Genomic DNA, 25,778 nt, shown 5'->3' with positions numbered 1-25,778 from the left:
TGCAGGAGCCCCGGCTGCTTAATGTGGCTCTGGGGCACAATGTAATGGAGCTGCTATGTTAAGCCTGCTGTGCGCACTTAATGGCAAATTATAGCCATCTGGGGCAAATTTGTAATATGTGAATTGTGGCTCGATGAATAAAAAAAACAGATTTCACTCGAGTTTCAGGTGGTATTAATTGACTTTTTTTTTTGCAGCACAACCTTGAAATTGAATGACTTTATTAAGTCAATATGGCCAACGTATTAAAAAAACAGGTGCCTATTTACATCAAGCACACAGAAACATTAGTACTTCCTGTAGCTGTGTTTTTTCCACCGCCCTGTTTGGTCTCTGCCAACTCCCGAGGGAAATATCATTCTCTTGAGCTGTTAAATTCTCTATTACAGTGTCATGATAGCTAGGTTGTTGCTAACTTTGTCTATTTGCTGTTCGGGGAAGCTAGTGAAGCTTTTTTTTTTTTCTTTTTTATTACAAAAAGTAATTTGCTGTGGAAACGACACCAGGGAGAGCTTTTGAAAAATGATTTTAAACAGTTAGGTTGGTGGTAAAACCAAAACACTGAGCTTAAAGATGCTAAACTCACAAGAACTGAGTGAAAATGTAAAATTTGGTGATATTTTCAGTGGGTTTATTATTAAAAGCAAAATCTTTCACATTGCACATGTTCATTACATTCAAAGCCTGAAGTCTCCTTACGCATCGCCTACAACAGTAAGGGGACATATAGAACAGCAGCCAAGAATGACATATTTGCCCTGGGGGCTCTTTGCTGATCAAAATTACAAGGTGTTTTAGTCATGTGTGTATGTATGTGTGTGTGTGAGTAGTCATTTAATTGTGTTTTATTTCATGCTGCCAATCAGACGCTAAAACATACGTTAGATATTTCTGCATGCGTTTTACGTGCACATGTACAGTACAGCATATCCCCATATTTACTTGCCTACTTCTTGGTGTTTGTGCTTGGTCCCGCATGAAGGGAGGTGAAGCCATATTTTCTTTTTAAAGTGTGTAAATGCCCCCCAAACATGAAGATTTGATTTGGTAACATGCGTGTCGATGGTTGTCATACTTCGAGTTTTACTGTCCCTTGGCCACCCCGTTCAGATTTCCTGCAGTCGCCCCTGGTTGCCAGTCCCCGCCGCTCGTTTTGTGCACATACCTTCCTACCTTCCTTCGCACCGACCGCGCACACCGGAGCCGTCAGATGCGGTTGCGCGCCTCATAGAGAGCGGAGAACAAAGAGCGAAGAAACACTGATCATCCCACGCGGCAGAGTTGTACGGGAGGGCTCGCGCTTTGCTGCTTCTTTTTCACGGCTTCTTTTGTCTGTCTCGGATAGGAGGAACAGTTTTGTTTGTCTGCGTCCCAAGATGAATCAAACCGCCACCGTCTCGCATCAAGTGAAATGCCAGTCCACAAAGGCCATCAAGGTAATCTCTCTGAACGCGTCTTCCTCGCCGTGATGAAGTCGCTGGTGCTTTTTTTTTTTTTAATGTAACTGTGTGAGCAGCAGCAGTTCCGTGACAGCTCCAAACTTCAGTGCGGGTTTTGGTGAGCATGTATGCGCATTGACGCACAGCGCTTTGGAGACGGCGAGGGGACGTGCGTGGCAGCATCCTCGGCATCGTTGATGAAGTTAAAGCTCCTGTCTGAAACGTTGTGATGTCAAAGGAATAAAAGTACACGATTCCTGTGTTTGTGTTAGAATGAGGGAGCTCCTGCCGTCCACTGTGTTGGATGAGGATTCACACTCTGGTGCAGTGGGGGAGATTTCATTCATATCACGTCGTGCTCCATTATTATGATATTGTTTGCATGTGCTGACAGTAAATTACGGAGTCTCCTTTCAAGATGTCTCCACGTCCTCTCAGAAAATCCGAGAAACGTTTGTGCCTTTGATGGTCTCTGAAGGTTGCTTAACTTCAGCGTGGACGATCTCGGGAGATCCTCCTGTTTTTCGAGCTGTTGTCAAATCTAATTTTAAAGTGGGAGACAAGCATGAAGTGTGTGTTTCTTAAAGGTGAGGCGGATATTGCAGGTGACAGGTAGCGTCGCCGTCCGCTTCGGTCACGGATCGAGAAAACGTCCGTGCGCGGCGGCATCCGCATTGTCTTCGTATTGAGCTCCTAAAACCTGGACTGAAAGAGTGTGAAATGTGTGTGTGTGTGTGTGTGTGTGTGTGTGTGTGTGTGTGTGTGTGTGTGTGTGTGTGAGACTCCACAGCAGTATCGATTCTGCCGCGGGTTCTGCATCACTTTTCAACCTCCAAGTCCAACCAGAAACAAGCTTTGGGGCAAACGTATCGATATCACCCCCCCCCACCCCCCCCCCACCCCAAGGCCATGTGTTTAGAATTAGTCGACTTCAACTTGGGTTGAAAGATGGGTGCGAAATATTATCCTGGTTAATAGGATGCACGGTGCTGTTTTTTTTCTTGTAGTATTCCAGACAGCCGTGTGTGTGTGTGCGTGTGTGTGTGTGTGTGTGTGTGTGTGTGTGTGCGTGCGTGCGTGTGTGTGTGTGTGCGTGTGAAGCGCGTGTCCCCGGTGCTGCTTCCCTTTCTCTGTGACCCTTGTGCTGAAGCCAGCTCTTCATGTGTCAGCTGGCTTTGTGTTGCTGATGTAGATTTCTACCGGAGAAAGAAGGACGCTCATAAAAAGCTTGTGTGCAGCGTTTCAAACGAGACTGCTGCTGTCATGTTGTACATGTACGGGAGGCAGCGGGGCAGTGTGCGGGGGGGGGGGGGGGGGGGGGGGGGGGGGGGGGGCACCCTGCTGAGTTGTCAAGAAATTCAAACACAGTTCTGTATTTCCCTTATCTTGAAATGTTCGTTTATTCAAGATGTCTTTTTTTGTGTGTGTTTTCCTTTTGTGTTCTTTGTGTTTTCTCCTGTCATTGCTCCTGTTTAGCTAATGCTACTTCGTTTATCAGTGCTGAAAATGTATATGATGTGACGTATCCCTCTGGTACCAGCAAAAAAAAAACCCACAAAAAAACCTCCATCTTAAAGGAAACTGTTTTATTTGAACTTGGGTCATGTTTTTTTTTTGTTTTGTTTTTTCCAGTTTCCACCGTGTTTTCTGTGTGTTTATGATCACAGACTCAGCAGATTAATTGATGAGATCTGGGAAAATGGTCAGATGGCTTCACCGTTAGAAATGATCACACGTGTAAGGTGCCAGATTACCTACAGGCCTTTATTCAGAGGTAAAACCAGAAGTGGGCACACCTGAATTGTGGTAATCACCTCCGTCAAGGAGTTTATGATTTCTGTGTGATTTGTTTGTCAACAGGATTATGAAAAAAATTGCCATCTTTATTTTGGTGTAAATGTGAGTGTGTTGAATGAGCCGAATCACGGAGCAGACTGAGGAAACGATTTTTTTCTTCTACTAAATGCCATACATCTTAAAATCCATTAGATGGCAGTAAATTTGAATAAAGGCAAAATATAGGCCATTCTGGAAATATGATGACTCCATATCACCATCCACATTCACAGGTACCTGTAGTCCTCTGAGATATACATGTACTTGCTGAAACTTGCAGAGAGCAGTCGCTATGTAGCACTCGGGGACGGTGGTTTCATAGTTAAGAACTGGTACAACAGCTGAGATGTGAGGCTTTAATTTGGCACAAGACTATTTTACCATCGTTCTAACAGTTTTGACACTAGGTCCTGACAGGTGCATATTTGCAAGAGACAAATATAGGCTTCGGCGAAGGTTTGCGCTCTGCAAGGTTTCCAGTGCCTCATTGTGCAGGGAAACATTGTCCATCTAACTTAGACGATGTCGCCACCTTCCCAGAGCTCAGCAATGGACATGTATGCCGCATGTGAGCAGCGCGGGGGAAAAGGACAATTAATGGCTGCCGACTGGTGCAAGGACAAAAAAGAAAACCTTGAAAGTAAGAAGACATTTGTGAGGGAAGTGTTGTGAAATCTGTTAATAGAAACAGTGGTCGCATTTTGCACTGAGACACTTTGACGCCATGACCAGTTTGACGCTTTGGCGGGCAAAAACAAGTGGCAGCGAAATTAAAACTGTTGCTATGACCCTCGTCTGCAAACCAACCGATCAGATTACAACGTGAAATGAAAGCTGCCAGCCTGACATGTGCCATTTTAAATCAAATTTAGGGAAAAATAGAGTGCATACAAACTAAACTGATGATGAACATGAAATATAGAAGTTTAGTTCTGTGCCTCCTGCACAGTTGGCCCGCTTACTGTGAGGACTCTCTGCAGGGTCGTAAAATTTGGGGTTGCACCCGTGTCTGCCCAGCGTCGCCACAGATTGTCGTTGTAACATGAGAATTCTTGTCACTCCTTATCTTTACATCATTGCAAACTAGAATAACAGCCATAGCAGTCGTATGCTTCCGCTAACCACTCAAGTTGTAGTTTACATGTATTTCTGTCCAAACCAGTATAGATATTAAAGTCACAGTGACCTTGAACTTGAACCTCCCAAAGTCTATAAACAGCTCATTGTAAACAGTAAACATGTGTGACAAATTTGAAAAAAATTCCCTTCAGGTGTTCTTGAGATATCGTGTTCACGAGAACGGGATTGACGGACGGATGGACAACCTAAAAACATAACAAGTCGCCATTGTGATGCGACATATTTTTAGAAATCCTGTCTTTGAGTATTAAAAGTTGTTATGCTGTATTTTGGCACCTTATAAACGCTTGTCTCGTGCCGTGATCCGACTACATGATATATTTGACTTTCACGATGGTAACGATGTCAGATTAGTCGAGGCATACATTTTTGCCGTGTCTTTGTTGGGAGACTGGCAACATTACAAGTATGACCCCAACCAATCAGACACAGGGTTCACGATTGAGTTCCTGTGTCGTTGGTTAAATCTCGATATTGCAACGAGACCATTTGTGTCCGCGCGGTGACATTTTATTACCTCTTATTATCACGTCAGAACAGAAGCAGCCATCCCTTCAGTTTGACTTTAAGTATCTACAAACTGTCGCCGCTGCAACGAGGGTCATTTAGAAGTCGATGATTGCTTTAAACCAATGAGGATCAATTGGTTTTCTGCAGTCGGGGAAAAGCAAACAGGGCAGAAATCAGAGATGTTTTCAGGTCACTTTAATTAACTGTCTGAACACAGACTGAACACAAGAAAAGGTCAAAGCATCACGTTCCAACTGTTGTATTAAGCCCGTATCACAGCCTGCGTGCGATGACAGCTGCTTTAAAATGACAGAGGAAAGTGCTTTTGTGTTGTCCTCACATATACTGGCAAAATAATAAATAAAACAACGAGATATTCTGTTCTTCAAATGCATTTCACGTTTTTGAACACTGAGCAAATACATGTATATAAAAAAATAAAAACACAATATTGTACAGGAGCAGAGCTGCTGAGCCAAAATTTGTTTTAGATTGTCTTACAGTGACAACAAACAGAGCTTGAATTACATTCCTTGAGAATATTCCACCTCATTTTTTCCGTCGCCTCGAGGGCTGCCGTGTGCTGATGGTTTGCAGGAGAGCCTTCTTCCTAAAAGACAATTTCGGAGTCTGTGTGAGCAGCACTTTCCTCCTCCTCTTCATGCCCTGTCCTTTTTTTTTTAAAATTTTTTTATTTATCTAGGAAGCAGTAGCTGCGGCGTCCTGCTGCATTCACAACCTATATTATATAAAATATCTGCAAATTATGACAGCGAGGAACTGTTTGACACCGTGGGGGCATCCGCTGCAGCTTGCGGCGGATTTGTCTTGGAAATCAGTGAAACAAGCAGGGATCATAGTCGGGATTAAGTACTCCGAAAACTCCTCTGTGTTGCACAAAAAAAAAATTTAACTCCCTATAATCTCTCCGAGTTTGACCCTTCCAGCGTCTGGAGCCGAGGTCTTAACGGCTCTCTGTTATCCTCTTAAATACCTCCTCTTCGTATCATCGCTGTGTACTTATGCCACAAGCGGGGATAAGAAATCCAATTAGGACAGATTTTTTTTGTGGGGCTTGACACCCGGGGTGCGTAAGGAGGCAGACCGCGGACGAGCCGTGGCCGCCGTCACCGGCGGGCCTTGGGAAGTGTCAGGTCCACCCACATGCAGATCGGCGCTATAAACCGGGTTGTCAGAGGAGCAGGGAGCTGTGTCACTGCTCCTCTCCCAGCGCATACATCACCGGCGGGTGCACAAGGTCGCGAAAGAGCAGGTGCTGAACTGTAAGCCGGGCCGTAACATTGTGGATTTAAACCGACTTCATTTCACTCGGCAGGAAATTTTAGGTGAGGGTGACAGTCTGTGATTTATGTAAGTGCCAAAGGACTCAGCCCTCTTCTCTTTATTTTTTTTGAAATACCAATTTTAGGATGCTGTTTCATGATGAAAAGATAAAGTACATCTGAGTGCGAACTGTATCTGACACCCACTACCTTCAAGACATTTATAGTCACATCGCTTTTAAAGTTCTTGAGTGACAAAAAGGCCAGAACGGAAAATTAAAGTGACGTGAAGTCTTTAAGCGGTGGGCACAGCAGCGTCTTTCATGAAGCCAGACAGGCTGTTTGATAAAATGAGACGCCTGACTGAGGACAGTTTCTGCACCTGGATGCACCTATGAAGGTTCACAACTTACAGAAGCTCTGAAATACCCACATAGGTCTGCCTTATCATTGTTTTGTTGTTTGCAATCGTTCCAAACCTGCAGACTGATTCCTCAACGGACATATTGTGACATGTTCACCGTCAATGCTTCAGGTTTACAAGGCGAAAAACTGTATATAAATATATTCATGTTCCTGTGGCCCATCCCACAATACTTGTATGCCCCCAATTTGGCAATAGTTATATATATATATATATATATATATATATGCTTCTTTGAAGCAGCATCCACACGGTCTGTCGTCATGGTTACAACTTTGTGTTCAATCAGAATCAGCTATACTGGCCAAGCGTGTGGACACATCAGGATCCCCTCAAAGCTTTGCTTCGGGACAAACATGTAACTGCAACTTGGCTGGTCTGCAGAGTCATAAAACTGAGGCAGTAATTCTGGTTCTGAATGTTTTCTTCGTAGCACTGATGTTTGTAATTTGTCATTTGAATTTTTAGAGATTTACTCAAGGAGACTCGAAGCTGCAACTGCAGCCAGAGTGGCTTCACATCTGCACTTCTGTAAAGGAGACTTTTCAGATTTAGTTTTTTAAGTGCAAATTCTGAGTGTGAGATGGAAACGCTGCGTTGTGCTTTCAAAAATGGAAAATGGAAAAAGCACGCGTGCTCTACTTTCATTTTACAATCCCATAATTCAAACCTTACTTTAAATCGAAATGGTAATAATTTGTGCGTCTGAAATTTACTGCTCAGTTTTGAAGTCTATCCATGTTCCAAAGTATATGCACAAGTCTTACCTCCGCTCCTGCAGATACAGAGGCCCTTAATCAGCTGTTTGTATATCATACAAATCAATCAATACATCAATAAATACAATCAATCAGTGAAACAGTAAAAAGAACTAGTTTGGTTGGTTGGTGTGGAGTCAGCGAGGGTCTTCGACAAACCTCAAGCAGCTGTCACCATACATGGAAACAAGCGCTCCTGATTGCCCCAAAACGCATCCTTCTCCTTCTCTGATTCATAACGGAGTTATATCTGAACAGTAGACATTTTTAGAGTCACCTCTTAGGATATCATTATCCCTGTACATCCAAATAAATGATCTTTGAATCCACAGAAAGACAACGCTCCTCGTAGCTCCAGAACTCGCTTGAGAATCATTGTGTTTGAAAGTTTTCTTCAGCATCGAAGTGATCCGGTGATAGTTGTCGAGACATTCAAGGGCGGACTGCAAGAAGGAAGCGCTAATAGCTAATTCGGCGTACTTTTCATGGTGTCAATCTGTCAGAATGTAAACACTCACAGGCTAACAAAAAGCAGGGCTCAAACTGTGCTTACAAAACACTGATTTAGTAATACAATGACAAAAAAAGGAGGCGGGGAACCTGTAAACGTAACTAATTAAATACACTTTTGATTGACTTACTGTTTTATTTTGTGGTCTGAAGTGTTGTTGAGCTTCATTTTTCAGATATAGTTGTGCATATTTTTGCACGCACGCATTGATTTTCCACAGGTGATTTCTCAGACCGACACGCCTAATCATATCACCGGGTCTATAACTTTGTCTGGTGTGTCTCCTTTGAGGGAGATAACACAATTTCCTCGTGGTTTATAAATCTTCATCGATTGTAAATTGCAATAATGAGTCTTCCCTCAAAAATTATTATTTGGAAAGCCTGTTCAACCTCAGTGATATCAAATGATTTACTCTGCATTACATTGGCCCGAGTGGAGGGAGAAAAAAAACAAACTATTCAGGAAAGTCTGTGTTGTCGACCGTGAAAAAAAAACAACTCCCGCTCTTAAAATAGAGCATCTCTGTGACTGGAGATATATTCAGAGTTTAAACATGAACGTGCTTTGATCGAGCTCACGGCGCCTCCCTTCAGATAAAGTATTTGACGAGTTCCAGTGTTGCAGCCGAAGTGAAAGCCACTCCGATTTTTAAAGATAAGTAATGAGGCCGACCTGAGAGACCCTGAGCTGTAATCAAACTCGGCCCTGAGCCCGGAGGACGGTGAAACGAAGTGTTACTGTCATGTCTGCCTCTAAAGCACCAGTGAAAGAGTTAAATATGAAGCCCGTCCGTCTTACAAAGTCAACCTGAAAAGCCAAATCCCAGTCCATTTATTCAACAGTTGTGGGGATGTTGTTGCTGCTCTGTGTTGCATAATGTGCAACAAACCTAGAGGAATATCAGATGATGAAGAATATTCATAAAGACAGACACAAATAGAATTGCTGCTCTTAAATACATTCAAAAACAGTTCACTTTCATTTATATTTCACACCGTATGTTCTCTGCTGCGCGCTCACGTCCGCTTCTCCTCTGAGATTTTCTTTTTTTGTTTCTTTCCCAAGACCGGCTCTTAGCAAACGGCACACACAGCTCACATCTCTCGGTAACTCAGCAGCCGCTGTGGATGCTCGACAAGTCAGCCGGGAGGTTATTGAACCTGCGAGCCCCCCCCCCCCCCCCCCCCCCCCCCCCCGCCCACCGCTCCCCCCTCCCGTCCACCCCGCTCCCCCCCTCCCGTCCCGTTCGGAAGATCTATCACATAAACAGTCTTTAAAAAGTGTCGGGACCGGTTGGCTCTGCGAGTGATAGATTGCCGGAATCGGTTTTTATAAGAATGATTGCATTGGCTCTTGAATCGCTGAGTCTATAAATTACAGAGCTATACCAGCTGATCTCAATATATCCTCCGCTCTGAGTACATCTCTCAGTCCCCCAGCCTCGCCGCCGAATACGTGATAGATGCGTCCTTATTTGTATCTGCGGCTCATTTGCATACGAGCGCGTTCTCACCGGAAGGCTTATTTGTCCCCGCAAGGAACAAGAAATCTGGGATGTGTTAACTTATTATACGTGCACTTCTGGGTCCTATGGAGCGCTCACTGCTGTGTGACGACTGATCACTTGAAGTTGTAAAGAAGCTGCTCCTGAGAACATAACAGAAGTTGGTGCATATTTGAGTGCAAACAAAAGCGGTTCGATGCTAAACAATGAGTCTCCATGTCGACGAATAGTTGTTAGATCAGGCCAGTAGTCCTTCATGATATAAATTGAATTATTTAAATATACGTTTTGTTTATGTTTCCAGGGCTGGTGAATAATGTGATGACACTGTGCTACTTTACAGAGAAATACTACTTGTTAAGGACAATGTTAACAGTAGAAGCGGTCATGATTGTGAATGCGTTGGAACAACCAGCACTAAGCCTGAACATTCAGTTTATTCATCATATATCAGCCTGATAAGTGTCTGAGTGTAAAATGACAAGGTGTGAATGTATCCTAAAACTCCAGCAGGAGGTAATAAAGTTAGTATCAACATCCACAATGCAAATTACCCAAATCTTTTCTAGTTTCATAATCATCCGAAGGGAAGTTAAGTTTTAATAGAGAGCGGCAGCGGGGACGTCATGCGACAGTTTAGTGATTAAGATGCAATCGGTGTTCATTAAATTTACAAATCTCTGCGTGTCGGAAGAGGAGCCCATATGGCGTTAAATTCTCGTTTGATGCTGTGTAAAAAAAAAACAAAAAAAACTCTCCATACGGTGGTCTGTAGGTGCTTATCTCCCACAGGTGTTGTTTGTTTTTCTCTGCTTTATTACTTTCATCTTTCATGGTGTCTCCATATGGAAGGACCATATGTCTTTGTCTCATCTGGTTGTCCTGGTTGCGGGAGAAATGTTTGGAAACATGAGTTTGCTGCCATTTTTCAGAAGCTGTTAACAGAAAACAAACTTTATAGGGGAGCATCCTGAACTTAAACATACTGTAAAACATACTCATAAACTGTGGTTTAAAACGTCACTGCTTCAGGGAGGAATCTGATGATCGGGGAATATTCAGGGCATATCAGGGATTTTTTTTAAAACTCTTTTCCAGACAAGGAAATTCAGTAGATTTGATCATTTTTTGAGCCAGGTTATGGCTTTACGTAAGGAATTTTGTTGTCCTTTATCAAAACATAATATTGTCCAGGTAATCTTTTTTGAAAAAAGGCAGTGTTTCACCTGTTTTCCGTATTGCATGAGAGTATTTTTTATCCCCTCCTATATCCAAGCGGCAAACATGCAGGAAAATGTCAATTTCAAAGCTTTGGCTGTAAAATGATGACTTCAAAGACTAGGTGATAAAAATACACGACAGAAAAGCAAAATCTAAAGTTTGTAAAACTATAGATCTATCAACAATGGGCGAGAGAGAGCTTCTTACCGTCCCATTTGAAAAACGTTTTGTAGGTTTTTTGCACTATGCAGGTTTTTTGCAGTATGTTTATCAGGGTGCATAGGCTGAGTTGTGTGTGATCATTGTGCAGTAGGTTTAAGCAGTGAAAGGCTTGGTACTGAAAACACCTGCAAGCTTGCAAATGGTTGTGAATTAAATAATATGACTGTTTGTTTTGCCTGCTCAGCTCAACAGCTGTTATCAGAGGCAATTTGATTTCAGTTATTTCCAGAGTGAGAACCCAAGATGATTGACCAATTCCATGCAAAGTGGGGTCTCAGTGTTGCCAGACAATTCCACTATATGTAGAATATTTACCTTTTTTGTTTGTAACATTTATTCATCATTTGTTTCAACATTTTTAAAAGTGATGATGAGTACTCGATCTGTTACTTTGTCTTTGTGAGAGTTTTCCACACATTACACACCTGCAAGGTGATATGAGAACTTCATAATTGATGTCTTCATGGGTCCAACGTTTTTGGACCTGATCCAGAAGGAAGCCATTGAAAACCTCAAACCTGACAAGCATACATACATTTTCAAGAAAGTGAAACCTGGTCCGAGGAGGACCCGATGATGAGATCTCATCCAAACTGTGGTGGACCAGGTTGTCGGAGCAGATGTAAAAAGTCATGGAAAGTAAAACAATTTGTTTCAATGATTAAAAGACAAATTTATTTAAAAAAAAAATATGTGAAGACTTTTTTCCACCTCCTGATCAGATGGTATCATCTTCTTTCATTATAAATGAATTATAAATGAAGGCCTCATGACCTCATTGTAAATGAAGGAAGATGATATGTTGCACGCTAAGCTCTTTTGGGATCCACTCAGATGTTGGACATGTTGACCTACAGACCCGACGCCTGTGGCAGTAAAACGAGGCCCTACCCGGTTCTAGTTTGTCTCGGCTCCTCAGAACCAACTGGATCCCTGAAGACCTCGCCTCCTTTTCTTATCAGCATTATTAAGCAACTTTCACTTTGAATGGAGCAACAGTATATAAAAAGATTTATTTACTTACTGACATGCACACAAAAAGTCCTGTCTGAGAATATTAAGGTATTTTACAAGAATAAATGGTGCAAAATTTCAACTCATATTTATGACCACATGGTTGAAGCCCTCTAAAAATCTTCCTATAGAAACAATATACAATATTTTACCGTTGACAAGTAAAAGTTGCTCATTTTAAGAAAAAACATTCCAATACTTGTTGGTAGAAATTACTTTTTTTTTTTTTTTATTTTATATTCTTCCAACTACCATTAAAGTTGTAGCTATTACAAATATAAACTAATCTAACCAGTAAAAAAACAAAAACAAGCTGACAGTACGATAAAGCCTAGATAGCTCCACATAGTCGATTGATTGCCAGAATGTTTTGTTGAAGGTGATTACAACTGTTCGTGAACGAATCTGACGAGTGGAAAAATTCTGAAAATTGTACTTGAAACCAAACAAAGCCACCAGAAACTATGTTCCCTTATTTCAAGAAGACCACACCTACAGAGATCCAGTGAACAGTTGCAGGAAAGTAAACTAACAAGAAATTCTCAGATTTTTGGGGCTCATTCAGATATGTCACCAAATTTGGTCGAGTGTAGGAGGAGTACAAGTATACAAAAATGTTTTTGTACTAAAGTGAGAAAAAAAAAAATCTGTGGAGGTGGAAATGACAATAGATTCAGCATCTATGTTTTAAAGATAGATGCTGAATCAACAAATTTGGAAAGAAAATTATCTTTGTATGGCTCCCAGCCCAGAAGTGTGGAGTCACAATGTAAAATTAGCAATCAGGTTGATTCTCGAAGTTTTAATCAGTTATCTTATTAAAATGTTTTTAACATTCTCACCTTTATTGAAAGCTGATAGTATAGAAACAGGGAAAGACCAACATCAACGCTGTCTACAAGAAGGGGATGAGTCGACTCTTTTTCTTGAGGAAACTTCGACCCTTCAATGTGTGCAGCAAGATGTTGAAGATGTTCTACCAGTCTGTTGTGGCCAGTGAACTGTACTTCGCTGTGGTCTGCTGGGGGAGAGGAGGGGGAGGGGGGCAGCATTGGAGCCGGTGACACCAACAGACTTAACAAATTGGTTAAGAAGGCCGGCTCCATCATCGGCTACAATCTGGATAGCCTGGAAAAGGTGGTGGAGAGGAGGACGCTGAACAAACTATTGTCCATATTGGATAATCCTGACCACCCTCTCCACCACCTGCTGCAGGGACAGAGGAGGACTTTCTCCAAAAGATTCCTCCAGCTCCGCTGTCACAAGGACAGATACAGGAGATCATTCCTGCCGACCGCAATAAGACTCTACAATAACTCACCTCTGGCAAAATCCATCACAGTACAATAACACTGTTGTCTGTGTTTCTTGGTTATTTGTATATAATATATATAGATATATACTGTACTGTATATACTGTGCATTTTATATTTTATATTTTTTACTGCTATTTTACTGCTATTTTATTGCTTTCTATTATTCTATTATTATCTTATTGCTTCCTGTATGCTGCTGTAGCGAAAAAAATTTCCCCTCGGGGATTAATAAAGTAACTACCTAACCTAACTTAACCTAACCTAACCTAAGAGGACAATACTGTTTGAAAATATCCAAAATGCAATGACGGATCTTGAGTTGAGACATGTTAAATGTGAGAAAGAGCCTCTGGGAGCAAGAAAACAAGGCTTCCTAAAAGGTGAACAGGACAAGCTGGATGATGTCAGCACATGATGAAAGGCGTCCTGTCACCTCCTGGTTGTTTCTGCTCATCATCGTTGATGTTGGGGTTTTACAGTGTTGTTGTTCAGAGCTGTAGGACATTAATGAGGGAACAGCTGGCAGGGTGATTCAGAGGAGAACTTTGTGAAGTGAGGTCGTGACCTGGTGCAGCCTCGTGCAGAGAGGAGGGAAGCCCGACCTGCAGCCTCACGTCTGCCTATTTCCTGTTGTCAGTGAGGTTTGATGGTTTTAGAAAGACTTGTGCTGCAATGCTGCAACTGCTGTCTCTAATTTAGACTATTGATTCATTTTTAACTGCTATGAGTTGTGTTTCTATTTTTTTTAGAGAGGACACAAAAGAAAAGAAGATTTTTTTTTTTCCCAGATGCACGCTCTTCTCATTCTTCGATAAATGTTAATTGTTAATATGCTGTCAAATGTCAGCTTATTCTCGAGTTGAGTGTTCATTGTGTTCATGTTTCATTGAAACTATATTGGAGGATAAACGTGGAGATAACCTGCGGTACTGTGAGCTCATTAGCATGTCTCTTGTTTCCTTTGCAAAAAATAAAACCAGTGAGCCCCCCTGATGAATGAGAACACAATCTGAATATTTTGGTCCTAATCAACATCAGCGCAGTAAACAAGCGGGTGCATTCGGGGTAATTTTCAGCAGCCGTGACCTAATCTCGAACAACGACGGACATCGAATGTATCATGTCACACAGGCTCAGTGAAAAGCAGTGGTTAGTAAATCAAGGATTTTATTGCAGGCTTGAGCAGAGGTGAGGAGTCGATGGTTGTTTACATGCTAAATAATGTCATTATAGCAAAACACTAACTCATCATTTTCACCAAATATTGTCACTGTCAGCATGCTGTGAGGGATTTCTGGCAGCAGAAAGTATTTTGTTTCAGGGGCATCTTTCTGACTAAAAATATCCAAACCAGTATCACGGCAAAGCGGGAAATAGACACGCCCGTCGACTACCAGCAAAACGTGAGCTAGCCATACTAAGGGCTGTCGATGCGTAACAGTTATACGTTTTGTAAACATGAAACGGACACGCACTTAAATGTCACTTGCAAAGGAACATGTGACCGAGGTACCGCAACAGAGGAATTGAGACCAAATACTACCAGGTGGGATGATAAGGTTCCAATCCAGGAGGTGACAATGTTGTTTTGGAATTGTTTTTTCTTTTCCCGTACCCAAACCCTTTTTTTTTTTTTTTTCATTAACCCCAAACATGTTATTTGTACCCAACCCCAACCTTATGTTTTGCTAATAGTTTAATTTTCCTGTAAATCACATGGCTGGAATCATGCAGTAGGTTTCCTTTCCGTCCACTACAGGACAACGTGTAGCGGTCACACCTAGCCATCACCAAATGTAGTTATTTCACGTTTTGTTGCAGTGGACAGGCGTGTCTATTTCACGCTTTGCCATGATACTGGGTTGCAATAACAGCTAATGCCACTTTTAACGTCCTGTAGCTCTTTGTTCTGGTTTTATGGAGAGAATCTTTTGTGTTTTGGTTGAGTCTTAGTGCTCCTCAAACTTGTCTCCAATGTAGTTGTCAGCTGATTCAACATGGATACATTTTGCATACCTAAGACCTCTATCTTTTCATGCCTAGTCGATGCAAAATGTGACGCTAACACTGAATTAGTCATTATTTTCTGCAATATTGTATATCTGTGTGGTAAGATTCATCTTTTTTATACAGTATATCTGGTGAAAGTGGTTTAGAGACACTCCTCGTCCTCTGACACCACAACCAGACAACTTTCTTTCAACAGGACTTTCATTGATTGCATTCTTGCCTTCTTTATTTAACAAATTCTGTATCCGTAATGAAGTTTTCTTTTCTCTCTCCCCCTCTCTGAACAAAGCTGGATGCATTGATCTTTAGATGGTGCAATCACTTTTGCTCTGCCTGATCGTGCACTGCATCCAACTGGTCCAGTTTTCGTAAAACATTTTAGAGTGTCATGCCCAATCAGACGTCTGGCACTGTCACTTCGTTCTGATGTCATGTTCCTCACTATCATAACGCTCCTAAATGCAATGTTCTGCTGGAAACGTGAGGCCTGGCCATATTTATAACAGGGAAACAATCACCAAAGCTTCACTGGACTTTGAACAAATACAATAACCAAGAGCACAGTGAAGGACTTTGTGTTATTGATTACGTGTTATGTGATAATGATTATGATGTGCAGCTCACATTAAGATCAGTGGATCTTAATAATGTTACCTGCATTTTTTTGAGAACTGACCCGTACTGTCGCGTGTGCGACGCTATTATGTTCAACTTCATCCCCCAACGGAGGAAGCAAAGCGTTTTGTCTGCCCGTTTTTGTCTTCCTTACGGATTTGATCATGTTTCCTTAAATTTGAACGTGATTTATTGATGTAATGTACGATCGGGAGTCGGCACCGTTCTGAACGGAGATTTTATTTTGAAAACTGACTGGATGCTCTTGTTTTCCTCTGTCTGGCTTCCTGCCCGGGTGATCTGCGCTTTTCAGCTTGTCGTGATCTCCGTGCTGCTTCAGTCAAAAGTAGAATCGGCGCTTCCGGGACGCAGACTTGACTTGAACGGTTTCAATCAGCTTCGGTGGCCGCGTTTAAGACAGAAGTGGTGAAAAATAGACTTTAGCACGCGTCATCCGGCTGCCATTGTAAATGTTCAAAGTCTCAGATTAAAAAATCTCCGTTTTCACACGCAGCAGCATTTCTTCCATCAGAAAACAACAGCCAGTTCAAAGCCTCTTCTTTCACCTCTTCTTTCATTCAGCCATCATAGAAAATATTCACGCCTGTCTTAAGTCTAGCCCAGAATGTGTTTACCCTGTGTCTTACGCTCCACTGCCTTCTGCTTTATTAAGTATTCTACAGGTCTATTTGAATGTACATTAACTTTCCAACAATATGCAGAAACCTTAAATATTCCTTTTTAAGCAGCAGCATTATGTAAATGTCACATCCCATCCCAAATAGCTGGCTAAGGTTTTCCATCCAGTGATACACTTTACTGTACACAAAGCTTTTTTCACTTTCTGTGGGCTGCTTCGTCTGCAGCACAATGTTTTCACGAAAATAAATCATATTACTAGTCTTAATATGTTCATGTGGTGGTATTTATGAGCTGTGAAGATGCATTTATGAGCTGTGAAGATGCATTTAGACAGATCCTCGCAGAGAGAGGAGGGAGGAGAGGCTGAACTAGTGGAGGGAAACGGGCATTCGTGTGTGACGACACGTGAGTTGCTGCAGGTAAAATGACCAGTGAGGGTCCGTCGGGCCACCTCAGCTCTGAAAGGACTGTCTCCTGGCGATAAAAGACATTTAGGAAGGTTTAATTCACAATGTTAGTGGAGCCTAAAAGGCATACATTGACATTTCAATTCTAGTGTGCTTTTGTACTTTAGTGAGGGAGGATAGAAAATATTTAATCTTCAGTATCCTTCCTTCCTTCCTTCCTTCCTTCCTTCCTTCCTTCCTTCCTTCCTTCCTTCCTTCCTTCCTTCCTTCCATCCATCCATCCATCCATCCATCCTTATTTCTCTCCATCCTTTGGATTGCCTCTGAAGCCGAGCAGTAGAAAAACACCACTGAGATGACTAATCTAACATATTTTGTTCAGTTTTCATTCTTCGGAAGAAGAAATCAATTTTTTCTTGAAACTGGAGTTTTTGAAAACACTGACGCTTCTGTCAGGAATCTTAACCCGCAGACGTAATCGTGTGTGAGAAGGGTTTTGTGGTTTTGCGTGTTCACCTCTTCCAGCTAAGACCCACAGACATGGTCTTCGCCCTTGCAGTTGTATTAAGAAGTGGTTTGAGCGGACGGAAAGACAATTTCACTGTACGACTGTGACAAGGACCAAAATTGCCGCCCTGCACTCCACGTACCTAAAGCAGGTTTGTTTGGAGTCTGGAAATTACCAAAGAAGTACACGGTCACACCAACAATGTTTGTGCAGCTGTTGGTTTTGCATTATTAGAAAACAGGGCCCATTGTGTATTTTCACTCTCAGAGAAGCAGGAGAAGTCTTTCAGCCTGTCTGTGGTCTGTGTTTGATTTAGGACGCCTTGTTTTCTTTCAACTACGCGTTCATGTGCACATCATGGCTGCCCACACATGATCTGTGTTTGTTGTGCACGTACAAAAGATGCACTTGAAAACATGACTGGTGGAGGCACAAAATACAGTCAGCAGACAATCTCAAGAGGCAAAAGCGTCGCCAAGGTTTCTGTTTATGTCGGGCAAACGCTGAAGTTCGTGAGGAAGATATTCTGTTCTCAGACAGAGATAATTAACCTCTAATCTGCCCCTCAGTGGATATACTTAATAACCCTACTGTGAGGATTCCTGTCTGCTCCTAGTGTGTTTTCCTCTGTTTTCCTCCAATCACCTTCCCTCATGTGTGCTATCATCCCCCTGTCTATTTGTTGTGGTCTGCCATGTGCTTGTGTTTTGTTTTGTGTCCCTCAGCAGTACCCTCCTCGGAGTTCCGCCCACTGCTGCGCCTCTCTCCGTCAGCACAGCTGTGCTTCATCCTGTGATCACCTCCAGCTGGCATAAATACTCCGGTCATTTTCCTCCAAGCTGTCAGGCCGTCCGTTTACCTACCTGGTATTCTGTCCCGTAAGTTTGTTCATGGTCACTCAGTGAAGTTCCGGTTCTGACTCCCTGTCTGTTTCAAACTTACCTGCCATCCAGTGTCGAACCTCGGGTTCTCACCTGTACGAAGAAAGCATCCAGTTCGTTCCACGGAGATCATCTGCTGATGCTTTGGCAATTCTGTGTCGATCCTCGGGAATCACACTGTCGACCCTGCCCTCGCTGTTCCTGTGTCGGACCACGGAGATCCACACAAGCATCCAGCCTGCCCCCTGGTGTCGGACCACGGGATCCCACGCTAGGTGAGCCTGCCAGCCGTTCTTGTGTCGGACCTCGGGATTCCACACAGCGGAGCCACGCCCATTCGGTGCATCCTTCTGCCTGCCTGCCTACCTGTCTGCCGGCCGCGATCGCGGCGGAGCCAGATTCCGGCTCAGGATTGGAGAAGAGAGGAGACTAGACTCATCGCTGAACATTGGCCTCTGGCCTCATACGGACTTGAACACTGTTTTTCTCTGCCTACTGTGTGTCAGCTGTTTTGGAAGTAATAAAGACTGCCTGGATCGAGAGACAAGCAATCCTGTTAAAACACCGCCATATCACAACACCTCCAGATGCACACAAAGTAGGCAAGTGTAGTATCTATGTAACACACTAGATTTCCTGTGTTAAGTTTAGGACTGACTTTATGTCGCTCTGGGAGTGAATGAAACACTGCAAATGTTTGCAGTTTAAAACAAAGAACTGAACTGCAATTTATTATAGTTATTAACACACAGAAAATCAAGGGAACAACATAAAAGTAAAATAACAAATTCAAGTAATAACCCCAATACCGGTATTTCTCTCACAGTCAGTCAGTTTCAGTCTCTTTTCTTTCAGTCTACTACCCGGGTAAGTGTACGTCTGGAGGCTCTCAGACTAACTCTGATCTCAATCTTTTACTCGTCGGTGCTCCAGCAGGAGAATCCAAGAAGACCAAATGCAGCTTCACCCACGGAGAAGATGATCAGGGATCACAGGGTCACTCAGCTCCAGCGCTCTGTGGAGGTTTCTGGGGATCGCTGTCTCCATCACAGATCCATCCAGAAAAACAAAAACAATCTGCATACAGCAGAATTTAATATGATGTCAGTACTGTAATTTATAAACTCTATTGTTGGTGTAACAGTAAATGACCAGTAAAATAGTATTACACACATATATATATATATATATATATATATAATAATAATATTCACTATGGTCAATATTAACATATTTCACACACACATGTCCTCATGTCTCAGTGACATCTGTCACTTATACCTAACAGACATTATTTAAACGTCCACCGTTACTAAGCAACACACTCAACAGCTGTTCTCAATCTGACCGTTTACTTCTGGCGCTAAAACAAGAACATGACGTCATCGTTCCCGCTCGGGTCAACAGGTCCCGACGCATTAACCCTCAGCGCTTAGATAGCGCTTAGATAGCCCCGTCACGTACATGTAGCTCCACAATCACAGATATCAACCACGTAAAATAATATTCATCAACAAATTCATATTTATCTCCGACTGGTTGTTGTTCTCTTCTCTCCTGATCGGTATCTTTAGCCCAACTAACAACTGTCCTCCTTTGTAGCTACGGCTAACTGTGAGCAACACATCCGTCACTCACCGGAGATTCTTCTCAGACTTAAATCAACTTCTTCCTTCGGAGTCGGTCTGGTTAACGATCAAATAAATAAACATCCTCAACAGCAGTGAGCAGAAATCAACCAAATGAGATTCTTCATGGAGATCATGACGCTGTTTCCTTGGAGACGTAAAGGATCTTCTTCCAGGAGAAGGCTTTGATCTCCCGACGTGCACCACAGCGCCCCTCTGGTGAACGTCGGTACTGCATGTGTGAGTTAACCCTTTAGTTGCTGGTAAAACTAAAGTGGGTTACACAAGCATAGCCATCAATGCTCTTGGTGCAGCCAATGTTTGTGCATACGCTAAATGTCATTGCAATACCAGCATGAATCGGTCGTCCAGCAGTAGGGACTGACCGTTTGACCGATTCAACATTGTTAGGCTCATAATGGACAAAAACTGGATCAAAATGAAGCTGCAGAACCAGAGACATTCTCTGGTTTATTTTACACCCTCTTTTGGCACCTTAATTACCAATAATGCAACAGTTTAGTCAGAGATGTTGATGTGTTATGCTAGTGGTGGCTAACATAGCCTGCAGCTGATGTGAAGCAGGGTCTAGTGAGTTCTCATTTAACGCCTGGTGAAGATTAAGAACATTCATTTATTGGAAACTAAATTCTTACTCGACCATCACCTCAGATGTAGAAAACATCAATTAACCCGTTTAAACCTTTGGCCCTGAATCTACAACCATAGGATCAGTGAAAGAGGATGTAAGATGTACTGTATGAGCACTGTCACATCTTTTTCTCAAATAAAAACAAGCTTCTGTTAGGAAAAATCTGCTCCCTTTAAATCTTTGAGAAAAGATTTTCTCAGTCAATATTAACAAATCACATTTGCCTTTTTTTCAGGTTTGCTTGTCAGACTGAACCTGTGGCAAAGTAATTATTTTCTATTATTTGTTTATTTTTTTTAGTGGTGATTAGGGATGGTTAGAGGAAACTCCCGACCTTTTCGCAAACCGCTGGTCAAGGCAGAGCAGATAACCTGCAGCTGCAGCTGGTGTGATCGTCTCCTCGCTCCCTCCGGGGGACTGTGTGGGAGACTGTCTTTCTTCACCGCGCTCTCGGCTCGAAAACAACAGATTTGATCTGCCTAACCGAACCCTCCGTCTGCTGAAAGGTTGCTCTTTAAACAGAATATAAGATGAGCGTTGGGAGGAGAGGGGGGGCAGCAACATTGTTTTGGTCCCAGCGATTGTTAAAACTGCACCTGGTTGAGGAGACTTTCACACAAAGATGTCTTTCAGCACCACGGACTTCTTAGAAAACCTGCACCTTGTTTTCGTGATATTTCATTCAGAGAGGAAAGGTGTTGATTGGTGTCGTACTTTGAGTTTAATGTGTGAAAAGCTGCCCAATTAACAGTAGATAGGAAATCTACTGTGCTGCCTTCAGTGTGAATGCTTTTTGTTTTTTGTTTTTTCAGTCAGTAACATAAGACCATGACTGACTTGTTGGCAGATTACATTTTTTCTATTTATTATTGCTAAAAGCGAAATTTCATGAAATATAATCAATACTTTGTTGTTTTGGCTGCTAACCTTGTAATTCAAAACTATTCTCCGAAGAAAAACAACCTCGTATGTCAGTTTGTAGTTACAGTAGTTGTGTGAAATGGCAAGATAATCAGTCATTCTGTGACTGAGACCAAGCAGCTTGCACACTGTCTTTTAATAATATAATAAGGGCTCACAGAGGGAGTTAAGGTACTCATGAAGCCCAATTGCTGCAATTTGCATAAAAATCTGTACCCCCTCTTTGGGCCATAACTCAGTCAAATCTGATAAATTTCACATATTTTAGATTCAGTGTGAGGTACACTGCCAGAGGAGATTATTGTCCATAAATCCTTGTAGAAATTCCAGAACAACAAAAAAAGCTCCCTAAAATGCCAAAACGTGCCTGATAATTATTGCATTTGAAGTTTTGTAAATATGCAAGTGATCCACTGGTGGCCACATCCATGTGTATGTTGTAATACAGTGATGCTAATATCTAATTCAACATGTTTTTAATGCCATTTTGCCAAAATGTAGGCTAAAATACGATATAGGCTAAAACAAGGGGGCAATCTGAATAACTCATTACATCAACGTTGAAATTACAGAGAACTGTACTTACCCTTTACAATAACCATGTTCTCTATTTGTGAGTGAAGCTTATCACAACCCACGGTTACATTTTACTGTTAACCGGTTTTCAGCACACGCACCAAAACTTCCTAGCGACAAATTCCTCTACCGGCTGTAGAAATTATGAGGAGTCCAAAGGTGGAGGTGGAGTTGTCCCAGAACCAAGAGGTTGCCATGGGGAGGAAGTTGGGGAGGATGGATGGGTTTACGAAACATTGAACTTTCACATGTGAGTCCGCTGTTCATTCCTTGTTTCAAACTGTTAATGTGCCTCTTTTAACCTTGACCGTTCTGTTTTATATTGATGTAGCCATGACAACAAAGTCATTTAACCTTATACTTGTTTTAACTCAAACCATAATCTTTCGCTAAAACTTACCAAACATTTACCATAGCATTATGACATCATAAACAGATTGGTTGATTATTTTACAATAACAACTTAAACCGTTTATCTGTGGCTTAACTTTGGGTCAAATCTAGTACCATGCCAAAGTGTGTCCACCTGCCAGTTCACTACAGGGCACAGTGTGAGTGTCACATTTTGCCTCACCTAGGCGTGAACAGTAAGGTGCCTTAGGTTTAGCTACCAGAAAGTATGTGATTAGGGTTGGGAAAGTCAAAAGATTGTGGATTTGGGTTGAAACAAACCAATGAAGGCCGAGTAACTTGAAAGAAAGAAATCCACGTTGCTTTCTGACGGACTTGAACGCTGGTCTGCTGGGTGAAATTCTTGTATTTGATTCAGCCAATGTTCCCAATGGACCTTCCTACTCGTTAACACTCTTTCTACCTCGTCACATGAACTTCTTCTTCACCCTGGCCACACATGCTGGCTTTGGCGTGACACCGGGCTGATTTGTCGTATCGTAGCTTTGGAGCAAACCACCCTGTTGGATGTCTTGCTGTGTTAATCAGCCAAAGGTTGTGTGATGGACAATAGCTGCTGTTAGATTTGACATTTGACTCATCACTGGTCAATTAATACATCATCATTTAGGAGCCCTCAAGAGTGCAATCAAACCAACCAACTCTTTCAACTTTGTTTTACTTTCCATAACGCACCAGGAGAAGTGTACTCTCAGGGCTTCCAGGCACCTAAATGTGGAATACATTCAGAGCATCTTGCAGTCCCTGACTGGATATTCACTGAACAAAATAGGCTGGACTGTGAAATGAATGTATTCCTCATTGCCTTTGCAGTGGCCCGAGGCTGCCCGGGAACTCTGGAGAGAGAGAGAGGAGAGTTATTGCTTAAGTGTGTTATGTGTATTCTCCGTGTATTTGTATGTATAAAGTGTTGCAGCGATGTGCCCGAGGAGGAAGCCGAAGCTCATCCCGGGAACACAGCAGAGGGGAGGGTGTGGATGTGTCAAAACATTAATGAAGGGTTGTGTGTTCCTGCGTTCATCACTCTTGTGCGGTTGCACAGCTGCAATAATAGGAGCAGCGCATAATGAGGAGCGTGCACTGAAAAACGCACACACGCACACGCATGCACACACACGCACGCACGCACACACACACACACACACACACACACACACACACAGACACACACACACACACACACACAGACAGAGCTTTTTTGAAAGACAGTTTGGAAAGAGAGCTCCTGGCCTGTTGGCTGTCAAAGGAAGTGACCATGAGCTGGAAACAACCAGCGGGACTCATTTCAGTTATTTCGTTCATTGGCTTTGAACCTGTTTTTTTTTCTTCATTGTGATTGGATTTCACTCCCTAAATTCACAAGGCTTTGGCATGATAAATGTGATTATATGAAGGATAAAGTGGGGTTACTCAGAGATACCATGAACTTGAGCGCTGCAGCACTGTGCACGTTCGAGGACAGTTTTTACACAGTTTACATTATGTCTATGACATGAGTCCAAATTACTGTAATTATTATGGTAAATGACCTCATTGTTAATTGTCTCTTGGCCCAGTTAGCCTCATTTAAGCAATATTATCTCTGACTGCTATTGATTTCCTGATTTGGTTTTGTTTATACTCTCCCATCTCCCCTGCAAACCAGCCACAGTTTGTTTTACCTGCTTAAACTACAATTACTTGAAAATAAAATAGCTTCTGTCCCGTATTTCCATATGATTTTAACGTACCACCAACGTTAATGTCACTAACGTTATATTCATAATAAATGAATTTAAGTGTTTCATGATGAGGAGAACATGCCTTAGTCATGTCAAACACATACTCTTAGCCAAAACCGACTTCGTCACAAGTTCCTTGTCAGCTTCGTTTTTAATTTTTTTTATTTGTATTTGGAATAAAACACCCAGTTCCCATCATGCTTCGGGTGGAAGCACCAAGGAAGAAAACATATTAACAAGACTCAGGGTTGGACATATAGGGCTTAACAAAACAATGCACCTCATAGATAAACACTCAACAGGACTATGTGAGTCCTGCCAAATACAATAATCTGTAGATCATGTCATTTGTCATTACCAGAAATTCACACAATAGTGAGACTGGTTAAAGAGGGAAATAAGGAGGCTGGGAGTGAGTGAACTTCATTTAACAGATGCATTAACCTTAGGGGCACGGAGTGTGTTCCAGTATTTAAAAGAAACCGGGTTGAGCAAAAAATGTAGTTCACTGAATTGGTACAACTTTTTTTTGTAAGGGCTTAGTTAATTCTGGTCCACACTCCAATACAGTAGGTGGTGGTAATGCACGTTTTCACTGGAGGCCACCCACCATGAAACTCAGAAGAAGAAGAAGAAGATGCTTTGGGTGAACCAAGCAAGAAGTATAAATTTGGCATGTGGCCTACCTTACCGGAGTATTTTTTTTTATTTTATTTTGTTTTATTTATTTAGCTTGTATTGTTCACCCATTGTTAAATCTGCACCATTAAAAGTCAGGCTGCAGAAGCTGCTATACTTCCTGTTTTTACCGTACCAACGGATGTAGAGACAGCAACACTACCAACTGGATTTATTTTGATACTGAGGAAAAACATCTAACTATGCAGACCATGAGGCAATATCTAAATATCATGAGGATGATTTTTGTATGTGCGGATTGACGGAGGCTCATCAGCGATGGACTTCACAGCAGAAGGTAAGTCAGTCTTATGAATATGAAAAAAAGGGAGTGAGAAGGTTTTTCAACCAAATTTGAAAGGTTATGTCCTTGAGTCCAGTTACAGGCTGTTGTTTCCTTCCTTATTGTGTTTCCTTTCAAGGTATTGACACTTGTAAATCCTTTAGGTTTGACCGTGTGACACTTGCTGAACACGAGAGTTTAATCAGCTGCCTTTTGAATTTTTTTTTTTTTTTTTTTTCCCCATCTTTGAGGTCTGCTTGGTGTTTCAGGTGTTTAAAAGCAGCAACCTCTTCGATATGTAGTTTGTTCCGTCTGACATTTTGGTTGTGTCTTACGCCTGTATGGCTTAACTAACTGAGCGTTGACATTCAATCTGTGCTCTGAATTAGTTTTGATGTCTTTTCTTTATATGTATCTTCGTGAAACCGTTGTTTAAGACTCAAAACATTTAACAATGAAAGCAAACAAAAGCAGAGAAACTCATGTCTTTTTCCAGACTAGATAACCGTTTCTCCTTCCACATGCTCAAACAAGAACATTCCACGTGAAGCGCACCAGTTCACGGTGTAACAAGATTTAATGGCAGTAATAATCTCCAGCAGAGAAACCTGACAGGTGATGCAATTTCCCGGGCCTTTGCTTTTTCTTTCTAATCTGTTTTAAT

The 25,778-nt window shown here is 42.1% G+C and overlaps 1 protein-coding gene across 1 annotated transcript in view; it reads left to right on the top strand.

Annotated features, from left to right (window-relative positions):
* The first annotated feature begins 1,170 nt into the window (after positions 1–1,170).
* Positions 1,171–25,778, top strand: part of LOC138201445 (inactive dipeptidyl peptidase 10-like) — a 202,584-nt gene continuing 177,976 nt past the window's right edge. Inside the window, exon 1 of the mRNA XM_069154957.1 lies at positions 1,171–1,436. Coding sequence (XP_069011058.1) covers positions 1,377–1,436 — 60 coding nt within the window. The 5' untranslated portion in view covers positions 1,171–1,376. The remainder of the gene's footprint in view (positions 1,437–25,778) is intronic.

This window comes from Embiotoca jacksoni, unplaced genomic scaffold (genome assembly GCF_022577435.1).
Source record: "Embiotoca jacksoni isolate LCO1_2020_lvr unplaced genomic scaffold, fEmbJac1.0.p SCAF_2, whole genome shotgun sequence".
NCBI classification, from domain to species: domain Eukaryota; kingdom Metazoa; phylum Chordata; class Actinopteri; family Embiotocidae; genus Embiotoca; species Embiotoca jacksoni.
This window is presented reverse-complemented; position numbering and strand designations above follow the sequence as displayed.